The 15,028-nt window shown below is 34.8% G+C and overlaps 1 protein-coding gene across 1 annotated transcript in view; it reads left to right on the forward strand.

Moving 5' to 3' along the window:
- PPM1B (protein phosphatase, Mg2+/Mn2+ dependent, 1B) overlaps positions 1–13,508 on the forward strand; it is an 82,531-nt gene extending 69,023 nt beyond the window's left edge. The window contains exons 5-6 of the mRNA XM_006839467.1: positions 12,522–12,525; positions 13,203–13,508. Of these exons, the coding sequence (XP_006839530.1) occupies positions 12,522–12,525; positions 13,203–13,508 (310 nt within the window). The remainder of the gene's footprint in view (positions 1–12,521; positions 12,526–13,202) is intronic.
- Positions 13,509–15,028: the final 1,520 nt, after the last annotated feature.

The following is a 15,028-nucleotide window of genomic DNA, read 5'->3' on the forward strand; positions in this document are numbered from 1 at the left end:
TTTAAGGAAATATTTTAAAATAGATATGTAGATGTTACTTTCCTGATCATCAAAATCACCTTATTTTAATTATCCATATTTCCTTCTATGTGTCTATTCTTTTCTTTTTTTCTTCCTTAGATCTTAGTTTTGTGACAATAATGGCTTTTTAATATCTGAATTTCTTCTCAGCAGATTGCTACCATCAGCAGAAATTAGTGATAGTAAATGAAGTATTATTTTAAATATTAGACCTGTTAATCCCCATGTACCCAGTTTAATAAGGATAATTTTTTTCTGGTATTATGGAAATAAAAATATTTTCTAAAATTTTTACATGTGAATGTTGAATCAGCATTATCAGAACAAAGTCATTTTTTAATCCCAATACCTTACCCTCTTATTATGCTATCTCTAGAAATACTTATGAGCTGCTTATCTATGTTGGTTTTGCTCTGTCTAGGAGACAGCAGTATCTTTTTTCCCTCTTTTTATTTATTGCCCTAAATTTCAAAGTCAGTAATTTAAAAAAATATTTCCTCTGAAGAGTTATCAGGATTTTGGATATCTTTAGATGAATGATGTAATTTTAACATGTATATTTAAAAAGGTTTAAGGGAGCAAAATGAAGTAGTAAAATTAGTTGAGAAGAATGAAGTACCTTTGGTAGGTGTTAAGAGATACAGAATCTTCTGGGTAGGAATAATATAGCATCTGAATTTGATATATAAAAACAAACCATTGTTTTCCAAGATTTGCTATTTTATAGCAGCATCAAATCATATTTTCTTAACTGGTGAAAAGGAACATTTTACTTTTAACCCAGTTTTAGTGAATTTAGTAAAAATGATCATGTATATTGGTAATAATTTACATCTTAGTCTAGAACTGTGATTCTTAGTCTCTTGTGGCAGGTACCTCGAAGCATTAAGAATTATTACCAAGAATTTGAAAATGAATTTAAAAAAATATATATGATATGATATATTCAGTTAATCCTAAATCAAACAGAGGGATGTTGACTTCACTAAACAGGGGACAATAACTGGGAAGATAGAATGACTAAATGATGGGTTTCACACAGCATTCACCACCACTAGATAAAGGAAATAGATGAGAAGACAGTTAGTTACTGATTAATTGTCATTCAAAGAAAATGTAACCTTGTATTTCAGTATATTTTGCTGAATGTCTTGGTTTCTCACTTAGGTTCTTTTACTATTTCTTGAAATTTTTTAATAACCCTAAATTTCTGCTTTTTTTGACATATATCAAGTTAGACTAAAAAGAATTTTTTTTTAGTGGAAAATAATTACACTTAATAGTTGCACAAACCCTGGGTTAAGTAGACAACAGTACTCTGAAAGTTAAGGTAAATAAACTTGCTGTAAATGCAGTCGTGGTGTGGCACTGTAGGATAAGCACTGAACTGCAGGATCGGTTTGGAGGTTCAAACTCATCAACCGCTCCTCCGAAACCTTTTATACAGGATTACTATAAGTTGGAAATGACCGGACAGCACTTAACAACAATAAGAACAAATATGATTACTGTGTTGTTGTTGGTAAATACTGTGGAGTCGGTTCCAACTCATAGTGACCCTGCACAGGGTTTCCAAGTCTGTAAATCTTTATGGGAGCAGAATGCCTCATCTTCCTCTCATGGAACCACTGGTAGTTTCAAACTGCTGACCTTGAGGTTGGCAGCCCGACTCGTAACCACTACGCTACCAAGAGCGCCTTATATAAATTAAGGAGTCCTGGTGTGGCGCTGTCGGCTAATGCATCAGATTGCAAAGTCGTTCGAACCGCAAGGTTAGTGGTTCACGCTCACCAGCTGTTCCTTGGAAACCTTATACAGGGTAGCTATGGGTCGGAATCAACTCAACAGCACTTAACAACAACAACAAGAATATAAATTACAGATATATATGTATATATATAATTGTCTATATATTAGGGCACTTCAAAAACTGGAAAAGTGAAATTAAAAGATAATGGAATTTTTTCATGAACTTTTTGAAGTCTTCTAATATAAGCTTTCTACTAATATCAGCATGTCAAACACTGACAGTCTGCCATGTAATGAATTGATGGAGGGAAGAGACCACAAAACATAAGACATGGTCCCATCCAGACTCTTCCTGTAGCTTATAGTATGGTTGTAAATACAAGTATCATTAAAATGCTGTATATAAAAAAGAACTGGTAAAATACAGAATATGACCAGCAACCATGTGGATTATACAGTGATCACTGAAAATTCTGTCAAAAAGGGAAATTGCATGGATAATTTTCATGAGAAACAGGGTATTGAAGATTAATGAAATGGCAGAATTGTTGTTACTGTCATCGAGTTGGTTATGGCTCATATCCACCCTGTATAGGATTTCTGAAGCTGCAGATCTTTGCAGGAGCAGAAAGCCTTATCTTTCTCCCAAAGTGCCTGGTGACCTTGAACCATTGACCTGCGGTTCAGTCCAGGGTTCATCCTACAGAGCCCACTGTATTCCCAAATGGCAAAATAGGTTGAGGAAAGTGACACTTAAAGTGGATGGAAGAGTCAAGAACAAAGTACACAATATATTTAAAAGAAAGGACATTATTTTGGCCCAAATGAGAAAAACAAGAGTTTAGGTTGCAGAAATATTTGTGAAGAAACTGGAGAGCTCTTGGAGATTGAAGTGAAGAAGTACTACATATTTTGAGTTTAAGAGTGGTAGTTGTTTGTTGTGTTTTAAACTTTTTATTGTTACTGAGTGAAGGTTTGCAGACAGAATCATCAGTTTTATATTCAACAAGTGATACATTTTGGTTCATCTCAATAATTTCAATCCCTGCCATGTAACAAAAGGTATCCCACTTCTTCTCTTGTGTTTCCTATTCCCATTCCATCCACTTTCCCATCCTTTCTCAACTTTGTTCTTAATCAATGTTGCCATTTTGATTTTGAATGATTGACCATTACATGGTGAGCATACCTTATTAGGGTTGTTGTCCCCATCTACTGATTGGCTGAAAATTGGGCTACAAGGTTCAGTTCCTTTCCTGACCTGATGGGTGGTCTAGGGCTGTAGTCACAAGTTCCTCCAATCTTGTCTCTTCCTGATCTGTAGGCCTGGTCTCTTTTTTAAAAAATAATTTTGAGTTTTGTTCCACATTTTCTTCCACTCTATCTGGGACCTTATAATGTGATCCCTTTCAAAGTTAGCTAGTAATGGTAACCGAGCACCATGTAGTTCTGATCTCAGAGTAGCGAAGGCTGATGTTCGTATGTTCCATTAGTCCATTGGACTAATTAATTCCAAGTATCTTCACTTCTTATCGCTCTTCTTTCTTCTCCACATGGAGAGATCAATAGTTGTGCCTTGCATGACTGCTCATGAGCTTTTACGATCCCAGACACGACTCACCAATGTAAGATGTGGAACGTTGCCTTTGTGGATGATATGTCAATTGACCATGGTGTCTGCTGAGACTATAGTCCTGAGCCCCTGGGCCCAGCAATCTTAAGACGTTTTCATCATTTTACTTGCTATGTGCTCCACCACATTCTATGTGCCGCTGTGTTTTTGCGACTAAGGTAAATAACCCATGTATCCATATCCTCTTTAAAACCCTTTTTTACTTATGGGTATATTCCTACTCTTTGTCCCATACCGGTTCAGCCTGTGTATCTGTACATGTGTCTACCCACAGAACACTGTTGTTCCAAGGTTGTATGTATATAACACTATTACCTCTATCCCTTTTAGCCCTTATGTACCTCCCTTAAGGAGCTCTGGTAGTGTAGTGGTTATGAATCAGGCTGCGAACCTCAAGGTCAGCAGTTCGAAACTACCAACTGTTCCGCAGGAAAAAGATGAGGCTTTCTGCTCCCGTAAAGATTTACAGCCTCGGAAACCCTGTACAGGGTCGCTATTAGTTGGAACCAACTCCACGGCACACAACCGCCACCACCATACCTCCCTTGTTTCTTCATCTGTCTGCATCATTCCTTTGACAGCTTCCCTCTTTTTGTATATTGCCCTCCCTAGCACCCCGTGTTTCCATGTGTGTGCCCTCTAGCCCATGAATTACTCTCCCTTCTCTTTCACCCCTACTACTCATCACAGATGCAGGAATTAAGTTTCCAAGCTGGTCTACAAAGTTCTGTTTAATCAAGAATATTTATTATTATTAATAGTATTATTATAACTAATACAGTACTTACTAAAAGGAGTTCTGATAGCACAGTGGTTACAAATCAGGCTACAAACCTTAAGGTCAGCAGTTCAAAACTGCCAGCTGTTCCGCGGGAGAAAGATGAGGCTTTCTGCTCCCATAAAGATTTACAGCCTTGGAAACTCTATTCAGGGTTGCTACGTGTCGGAACCGACTCCGCAGCACTTAACCACCACCATCACCAACAACCATCCCAGAATGTTTCTGTTAGCACGAAAATCTTTTCTTGGGTCTCCTACAATATTGGTTCTTTTGTAATTGATTAATTTCACTCTGCATAAAGTTCTTTAGCTTCATCCATGTTAAAAGATGTTTTGCATAGTCATCATTGTTGTTGTTGTTAAGTGCCGTCAAGTCGGTTCCGACCCATAGCGACCCTGTACAGGGTTTCCAAGGGTGTAAATCTTTATGGGAGTAGAAAGCCTCATCTTTCTCCCACGGAGCGGCTGGTAGTTTCGAACCACTGACCTTAAGGTTCGCAGCCCGATTCGTAACCACTACGCTACCAGAGCTCCTTATTGTGATAGCATTTAAAAAGCTGCGATGAGTAAAGTTAGAAATTTTAAGCTTGTATAAATAAATCTATAAAGTTGCGTTTATTAGGGAATTTAGTTGTTTACTAGTTGTATACTTTTTCTTTTGAAATGTATTTAGTTGTATTAATGTAAAGAATATTGATAATTTACCAATTTTTAAAATTAAAGTTCATGAAAATATATCTAGAAAAGATTATTAATCAGGGAAGTCATGAATCCTCAGGTTTTGTTTATGTGTGTACATTTGCAATCTTTGGTGATGAGTATTGTTATTGTGTGCCTATCAAGTCTGTTCTGACTCACATCGACCCTGTATAGGGTTTTCTGAGGAGCGGCTGGTAGGTTTGAACCTCCCACCTTGCAGTTCGCAAACCAGTGCTTATTGTACAATGCCGCCCCAGGAATCCTTGTTGTTGTTGTTAAGAACCATCGAATTGATTCCAACCCATAGCGACCCTGTATAGTTTTTTGAGGAGCAACTGGTGAGCTTGAACCGCCAACCTTGCCATGAGTCCGTAGTGATGACTAAGTTCGTGCTTTCTATCAGTTTCTCAAATGAATCAAGGATCCCAAAAGAATAATCACCTAGAGAGCTCCCTCCATCTACCCATAAGCTCTTCCGGAAAAAAGTTGTTGTTGTATCATGGAGTCGATTCCAACTCGTAGTGACCCTGAACAGGGTTTTCGAGGCTGTAAATCTTTTCGCGAGCAGAACGCCTCCTCCTTCTCCCGCGGAACAGCTAGTAGTTTCGAACTGCTGACCTTGAGGTTAGCAACCTGATTCGTAAAGTAAAGCAATGTAATTACATACTTCTTATATTAAGCAGGACTCTGAGAGCACATCTCTCTAAAATGCTAAATCTAAAATGTTTTATAACTATAATATAAATTCTGTGAAAACAGGTATTTCATCAGAGTTGTTCACAGTTATTTTCCCAGCACTTAACAATCGTGCTTGCATATGCTGAGAACTCAGTAAATATTTATTAGATAAATGTATATACTTACCCATTTTTAGTAGTTTTCCTAAAGTTATCCTTAAGTCATATATTTAAAAAGTAGTGTATTTGAGATTGCTAATTGTTATGAGGCCTGGTGTGGCATTGTGGCTTAAAGCAGTGGACTACAAGGTTGATTTGAACCACAAGGTCGGCAGTTAAAACTCAACAGACGATCCTTGGCAACCATATACTGGGTAGCTATTAGTTGTAACTGACTTGAAAACACTTAACAACAGCAACAATTGTTATGAGGACTTCTGATGTAACAATGTAGGATCAGCACTGGACTGCGAACCGCAAGGTCGGCAGTTCAAACCCAACAGCTGCTCCTTGGAAACCCTGTACAGAATCACTATGAGTCAGAACTGATTCAACAGCACTTAACAATTGTTATGAAAACCTATATTTTTAGAGCTTTGTATTTCGAGTTACAAATGCTAAGTTTTTCCCTCAAAGGAGAGTCATACTGCCTCTTGAATTAGTATGTCAGCCACCAGAAACTATATAAGTAGATGATATTTTAAGGGAAAAGGAAGAACTTATATGTAACTCATGCTTGTGCTGAGCCCTTTTTATATATGATTGTTGTTAAGTGCTGTCGAGTTGGTTCTGACTTACAGTGACCCTATATAGGGTTCCGAGGCTTTTTGCCTGAGCAGAAAGCCTCATATTTCTTTATGTTACCTTCTCAGCACCCTTCCTTGACTGGTGAAATGGAAAATCAGAGACATGAAATCAGAATTTGAATCTAGGTCAGGCTGATTTTATTTATATTGTTCCAAGCTGCCTCACTAAGATGTTTAGAAATGGTATACGTTATCTGTACCCTATCTCATTGCCTTCCAAAGAAAGTTTTTCCTGTCATTTATTAATCTCATGTGTAATAGTCTTATGATAGTTTGATTTTGATGGGGGATTTTTGTAAATAGTGAAGCTAAGTCATCAAGCCCACTTCCTTATCAATTAGGTTTCATTGAAATATATATGTATTTAAAAAAAAGTATATATATATTTTATTTATACTAATCTAAAGCAGCCTGTTTAAGGCATTTGGAATTTTGAGGAGAGGAAATACAGGACAGATTGGACTCTTTGTAAACAGGAAAGAATCTCCATATTCTATTTTCATTATTGTTTTTGTTAAGTGCTAATGAGTCAGTTCAGACCTATAGCATAGCAACCCTGTGTAGGTTTCCAAAGAGCAACTGGTGAGCTTGAATCACCAACTTGGCAGTCAAGCTCATTGATTTACAGTGCCACCTGAATTTTATATATACATTCTTTTTCATTTTACTGCAAACAGATGAATACAATAAATATAGTTGTTTTTACATTTTTATTCCACACTTTTAGGACTGTGTGAATACTGGTTTTTGTAAGTTATTTCATGTTTACTTTTTATTCACTTGTCAGAGCATTTTTATGGCGATAACTTAGTGTTTTAACATATACTAACTTAGGTTGCTGTTATTTAAGAAATAATTTGGCATACAGTTCTAATGATCTTGACCATTTATTTGACTGTCAAATTATTTTCAGATTCATTTCATTTTACATGATACTGTGATCCTTGCAAATAACCTCTAATTTAATTGAATTCATGAGTCATTGTTAATTGTGTCTCATGAATAATGTGTGAGAATTTTTAGTTCTAAAGGATATTTTTAGATGAAAGGTAGGACAATAGGACTCCATAAAAATACAATGAATATTTATACTATCACTCCACTGGTTTAACTAATAATCATTTGAAGATTTTTGCTTACAATAGTGACCATATTTTAAAAGATTATATTGCTGCAAATAAATGTTAGCTGATTAAATTCTCCTTTTCAAACTGGGATGTCCCATGAAAGAAACCATAAGCGTATACCTGCAAACTAATGAACCAAATCCCATGATGTGTTTGCTGGTATATTAGCAGTGTAAGTGGCTTATTATCTATGTTTGTATAGACAAAAAAAGAACCTTAAGAAAAAGTTAAAAAAAACTAAGGGGAAAGTCAGTTCTAATCTTAGTGATTGCTTTAGATTTGTATTCTAAACATTCCTTTATTTTATTGTTGTTAATAATATACACAGCAAAACTTACACCAGTTCACCAGTTTCTACATTGCCATTTGGTGATATTTGAGTTTTGCAACCATTCTCACCCTCCTTTTTTGAGTCCTGCCTCATTAACATAAACTCACTCACCCTTAAGGCTCCTTCCTATCTAATATTTTGTGCTATTGTTATCAATTTGATTGCAGATGTTGTTATTAAGTGCCATTGAATCTATTCTAACCCATAGTTACCCTGTATAAGGCTTCCAAGGGATGGGCTGCTGAGCTTGAACCGCCAACCTTGTGGTTCAAACTGACTTTGCAGTCGGAGCACATAAACCCACAGCTCCACACCAGGACATAGTAGTCTCAGCAGCTACTCTTTGTTATAAATATAGCTATCACACAACTTTTGCGAATTCAAGGTTTTATAGCTGTACAATATGATGACAGCAATACCATAATTTTCTGTACAACTCTAACCTTTATGTGATTTCCCATCACTGATAACTTTTCCTTTTCCCTCTTTCTTCCACCCCTTGTAGCTACTGATAAACTCTGGTCATGGTGTGTGGTGCTGTAGGGTAAGCACTGAACTGCCGACTGCAAGGTCAGGGCTTCAAACTCACCAGCCATGCATCAGAAACCCTGTACAGGGTCACTATGAGTCAGAACTGACTCAATAGCACTTAATAATAACTACATACTTGCCTTTTCCTTTCTTCTTTTATAAGTATTTGTTCTTTTGTGATAGCTTATTTCACTCAACATAATATCTTCAAACTCTATTTATATGGTAGTATGTATCAAGACTTCATTTCTCTTACTAACTGTGTTGTTGTTAAGTGCCGTTGAGTCAGTTCTGACCCATAGCGACCCTGTACAGGGTTTCCTAGGGTGTAAATCTTTACGGGAGTAGAAAGCCTCATCTTTCTCCCGCAGAGCGGCTGGTAGTTTCGAACTGCTGAACTTAAGGTTCACAGCCCGATTCGTAACCACTACGCTACCAGAGCTCCTTTACTAACTGTGTAGTGTCCTGTTATGTGTATGTATTACTATTACATTTTGTTTATCCATTCATCTATGAATGGGCAATTGACTATTGTGAATAGTACTACAATGAACATTAGTTTACAAGTCTCTTTGATTCTCTCCTTTCAAGTCTTGGGTATATACCTAAAAGTAAAATTGCTGAGTCTAATTTTAGTTGTTTGGGGGAAGTACAATATGGTTTTCCACATCAGCTGCATCATTTTTGCATTCCCATCAGCAATAGATCAGTGTTCCAATTTTTCAACATCCTCACCAACATTTGCTTTGTTGATTTTTTTAAAGCCTTTTTTCTTAGCCATAGTAGTGGGATTGTAGTGGTAAATCATTTTAGTTTTCATTTGTGTTTTTTTGATGACTTAATAACACTTAAGCTTCTTTTCATGTGGTTGGTGGCCATTTGAAAATCTTCTTTGGTGAAATTTCTATTCGAATCCTGTGCCTACTTTATAATTGTAAACTTCCAGGTAATAATAATTTAATCAACATAACTTTAATTAACATCGAGTTAGTTCCGACCCATAGCGACCCTGTATAGGGTTTCCAAGGAACAGTTGGTGAGCTTGAACTGCCAACCTTGCAGTTCAAATGGCTTTGCAGTCTGGCGCAGTAACCCACAGCACCACACTAGTGGCCTGTATTTTCAATCTTTCAATATAAAATTTTTTTTTTTAGTAAATGTCTATTTATTTGAACAGTTATGATGTAAAAAATGTTAGTACCATTATGTATTCTCAGAAACATTCAGGTGGAAATTGATATTAGCTACACCTATGTACAGAAATCCGAGTAACACTTCTTAGTGTTGTTAGTATGACAGGTAACTAAAATCTCTCTGAGCTTTCATTCCCTCACTTATAAAATAAGAGTTACAGTAACAATTTCATAGATTACTTGTGAGGATTTAATATGATCATATATGTAAAGCTGTTAGCACAAATTATTTTCCTTTGGTGAGGGGTAGAATAATATAGAAAGGAATATGAAATCATCTTTACTCTCAAGGAATTAATAATCTAATTGGAGAGATGTGTGAACAGTTACATCATAGAATTGTTATAATAGATGTGTACACATGGTGTGCTGTACTACCTATTAGAGTTCAAGTATAAGAAATTGCAGTTAAATAATACATTCCTCTTCCTAAATTTATGAAAACTCGTGAGCTAGTTCTCAACATTATTCTGAAGACTCAAATAATATGACTGGGGAAGAAATTTCATTATCTTTCTCTCTCCAGCCAACGTAAAGGAATGTACAATTTTCCATAACACATAACAACTCTTACAAGTAAATTCTTTTAACTAAATTCCTTTTCAAGTCAGTGGTTCTGTGATGGTTGTTGTTGTTGTTGTTGTTAAGTGCCGTTGAGTCGGGTCCGACCCTGTGATGGTAGCCATTATAAATCCACCCCTACTTGATTTACAGGTTTTATAAGAGTATATTTTTTTAGAAAACAGGTACTCTTCCCTAACCACCACAATTAACAACAATTCACAGAAATACAGATGATTCCTGTAGCCAAAAACTGTGTCAAATAGGGAATAAGAGGGGCCTTGTCTGTTGAATATACCAAAATGGACTCAAATTAACCTTTGATCCATCCTTATCAATAATCCCAAGTAAGTATAGAGCCATATTGCTTAAGTCTGTGTATCAGTGATTCTGACATATATAGATTTAAATAAATAAAGCTATGAAAATTTAACTCCATACCTGCTGAATGTTCTATCTTAAGCCTTCCTAACGAGGAATGACTAAGGGCCGTAGTCTTAGGGGTTCTACCAGTCTCTCTTAACCCCAGTAAGCCTACTCCTTTTTCATTATTTTGAGTTTTGTTCCAAACTTTTCTTCGCTCAGTCCAGGGCTTTCTTACCTGTTCCCTTTCAGAGTAATTGTTAATGTTAGTTGAGCACCATCTATTTCTTGAAATGTCAAGAATCATGAAGGATGATGTTTGTATGGTCCATTTGTCTACTGGACTAATTGTTTCCTAGCATCTTCGATTTTCTTCACATTTCTTTCTTCCACGAAAGGGTCTGAGACCAATTATTGCACCTTAGATAGATGGCTGTTCTTGAGCTTTTAAGACTCCTGTCACTACTTACTGAAGTGTAGGTTGTGTCTTTGTGGACTTTGTAATGGCAGTTGATCTTGATGACTTCAGGTCCAGGGACTCATTCCTTTAAGGTGTTTGGTTATGTCTAAGACATTTTCAGAACTTTGCCCCCTGTGTGCTTCGTCACATTAATGAATATATTTGCAGCATTAGGTTACCTTTGCTTTTATTGAAGAATTACAGGACAAAAGAATTATTGACTATAGAATAATTATATGATATTGTTAAGTTGCTGCCATGTTGATTCTGAATTCATAGCAACACTGTTTAGGGTGTCCAAGGAACAACTGGTGGGTTTCAGCTTCTGACCCTTATGGTTCACAGTCCAGTGCTGATCTTATAGAACCACACCAGGAGTTGTTTCCAAATACTGGTTTGTATTGTTACTGTTGTTAAGTGCCATCAAGTCCACTTGGTTTCCAAGGAGTGGTGGTGAGTTTGAACTACCAACCTTGAATTTCAAACGAACCTTATGGTCAAGTACAAACATATCCTACAGCACCACACCAGAAGCCCAGAGTTTGTGTTGTTGTTAGGTGCCATCGAGTCAGTTCTGACTCAATAGCAACCCTGTAAAGGGTTTCTGAGGAGCAGCTGGAACTTGAACTGCTGACCTTGTGATTCAACCTGACCTTGCAGTCCAGCTCCTCATTAACCTGCAATGTTATGCTTATGTAAAGTGAAATGATGAATGGTAAAAACTATAAAATCTAGTTAGAAAGTATATACGTCACTATGACCTTTTCAACTTTTCTGTATGTTTGGAAGTTTTCATCATAAAATATTGAAAAAATAAAATGTAAAAAAGGTTACTGTTTTGTATAACCTAAGAGTTGTGTTAGGTCATCAAAATCAGTAAACTTTTTTATATTTCTCTAATATTTAGTGGTGAAAATTTCTTGAACAAATGGAAAAGTTGAAATTGTCATATATTTGTGCTGGTATAGTGAAGTGTATACCTTCTAACTAGATGTTATAGTTCTTAGCATTATCCATATCACTTTATATAAGTATATATGTATATTCACTTTTTTCTTTATTTGACTAAATCATTTTAAAGCAAATTACAAACATAATATTTCACATCTAAAATATTTGGGTATGCAGCTCTTTAGAATTTCATACAGAATCATACCACCATTATGATACCTAAGAAAATGAATGGTAAATTTCAATTTACCAAGTTTCAAATCCCTGCCTTTTCAGTCTTGTATAGAATGACTTTGTTATTTTGAACCACTATCTGATTAGTTTGCTAAGTCTTTTTATTTTTAGTCTGTCTTTTGTCAAGCAATTCTCCTACACCCCATTTTTACTCCAACACTGACTTTTTGAAAAAATTGGAGGCATTTTTTTAAATTGAATGCCCCACATCCTAGATTCATATGGTATTCTCTAACATGATCCTCTAGCTCTATTTTTTATTGTAAACTGAGGCCTAGCTTTACTAGATTCACTAAAAGTCTTGGACAGGAACACAGGACATGGTTCTATACTTCATAATGCATCCTGTCAGGAGGTACATAATATAAAATTGTCTTATTTTTAGTTTATCAATTCTTTTTTAAGTTTGGTAGGTTTGACTTATTCAACTATTAAGATTAGATAGCTACTAGTATATTTTCTAAAATTTAATTAAATATAAAAGTTTTGAGAAGTTTACTATTTTTATCTCATATAATATTTAAGATAATTGGTTTTTATATCTGTAGGTGTTTTTATTAGCATTCCAAGGCAAAATTTTTATCCATAGAAGTTTTTAAATAGAACCCAAAAAACACATGTAAATGTATAGTTTTACATTTTGCATCTTATGTCATTTTAACAGAAATTATTAAGAAACTAGTAGGTTTCTGATGGCCTGCTTTTTTCTGTCTTTTCCTATTGCTTTCCACATTGATTTTCTTTTCTACTAAATGATAGCCAATTATTGTTTGAATTCATTGGGTCTAATAAATGCTTATGTTGCTGATGATTTCTTAGAGAAGAGTAAATTTCAGATTAAATTTCAAATGAAAATAAGATATAAACTAGTTAATATTAATTTGTTTGCTAAAATTGAGTTATTACTATACAGAAATTTTAATTGATACACAGGTAAGACTGGATATTTATTTAATTAAATGTTCTCATGCTTTTAGACTATTTTATGCCTGGTAGATCAATGAGTGTTTTGATGTAATGTGTTATGAAATACGTGTGATATCCTAGTTTGTCTACTGACACTGGGGTCTTGAATCTTAAAAAAAGGCCTCGGATGAAGCAGAGGAAAGTGGATCACAGGGGAAATTGGTGGAAGCTCTCAGGCAAATGAGAATTAATCATAGGGGAAACTACCGACAACTTCTGGAGGAGATGCTGACTAGTTACAGGCTAGCTAAAGTAGAGGGAGAAGAAAGCCCTGCTGAACCAGCTGCTGCAGCTACTTCTTCGAACAGTGATGCTGGAAACCCAGTGACAATGCAGGAAAGCCATACTGAATCAAAAAATGATCATGCTGAATTAGAGAGCTCTAATGAAGATGCAGGGACAAAGATGAGTGGTGAAAAAATATGACTTTCCTTTTTGTGATCTTTGATTTGATGGTTTTTACTTAGGAAGTGTAATGTTTGCATTTATATAAACATTTTGTTATTTGAATCCTTGAAAACTAGTTTATTCATACAGCCTTGTTTTTTAAAGAAGGCCTTCTTTGCATACACCTTTATCAGACAGTTTAAAATTAACTATTTATAGTACTTTGAATTTAATAAAATTATATATAATTTATATTGTATGCCAGAAATTAGGTTACCAATTAAGTAAAATTCATACTAAGCAGAATTAGATATTACATTATATTGTGTAAAAGATCTGTTAATGTAGAATTCTATTGATTCACATTACTTTACATTTTAGTACACTCATAGTTAGCGTTGTAATAAATCTGTGTTTAATCATTTTAGTTCTTCAAAGAAAGGTTGATGTTGGCCTTTAAATTCTTTCAAGGATGGTAATTTGTGTTGACTTGTTTACATCTCTATAGTTTCATTTTTAGAAGTTGTGAGATATTAGATGTGTGGTTATTTTTCTTTCTCTGTATTCTTTTTGAAACTATTTTTGAAAAACCTATGTATTACTCATACAGCTTTGGTTTGTAAAATCTGTATAGCCTAACTATACACATCAAAATGTATGTTGATCAAGTGTTTAGAATGAAATTATAAGTGTTTAAGTCCAAATAAAGCATGTGATGTGGAATAATCGATGCATGTTGTACTTATTTTTAAGTTAATTTATTTTAAAACAATGGTTTGATACATTGAAAAATTACCCACTAGAAGCTCATTTGTATTTATGTAGAACTTAGAAATTTTTGACTTAAGCTTATTTCTTTAACTAAGAGATAAACTTAAATGAAAAAAGAAAAAAGTTAAATTGGTACTATTTAAATTTAATTGCTCAGAGTAAATTGATACTGTTATCCCTTTTGTGGTACACAACATTAAAGATCGCAACATTGTCAGTTTTGCTCAAGTACTAAAATCACTTATTTAACAATAAAATTTGTGAGCTATTTTAAATAGTTGCAGATTTGTTTTAGTTAAAATTGATATTTTAAATACAGATGACTATTAGTCACACTGGAAAATTTTTTTTAATAATTTTTATTAAATTCTGTTCACCATATTTATATTTTATACCAAGTGTTTTTAAAGTAACTTAAGGTGTACCATAATTTGAAATTTATGTAGCTGATATTTTGACCTGTTTTTCCAAAGCCAGAATATTTTTAAGTGATTTAAGAAAGAGGAAAGCATTTGGTGGAGAGGGGAGAAAAAAACCAACCAGTTATCTGTATAGATAGATACATCTATACAGTCACAATATACAACACACACCTTCTGTAAAAGTACCTTTTTCAAACAAAGGAAGGTAATTTTGTTCATCTAATTTTGTTTTCTTTTGAAATTCATTCCAACCTGAAAGTAGTATAGATAAATAATAATAATATTCTTCCTTTTCTCTTCCTGTAGGGTGCTGGAGATCTAGAAGACCCATGGTAGCCTTATAAACCTTCTAAAATGCTTTTGATT

The sequence above is a fragment of the Chrysochloris asiatica genome, unplaced genomic scaffold (assembly GCF_000296735.1).
Source record: "Chrysochloris asiatica unplaced genomic scaffold, ChrAsi1.0 scaffold00024, whole genome shotgun sequence".
NCBI lineage: Eukaryota > Metazoa > Chordata > Mammalia > Afrosoricida > Chrysochloridae > Chrysochloris > Chrysochloris asiatica.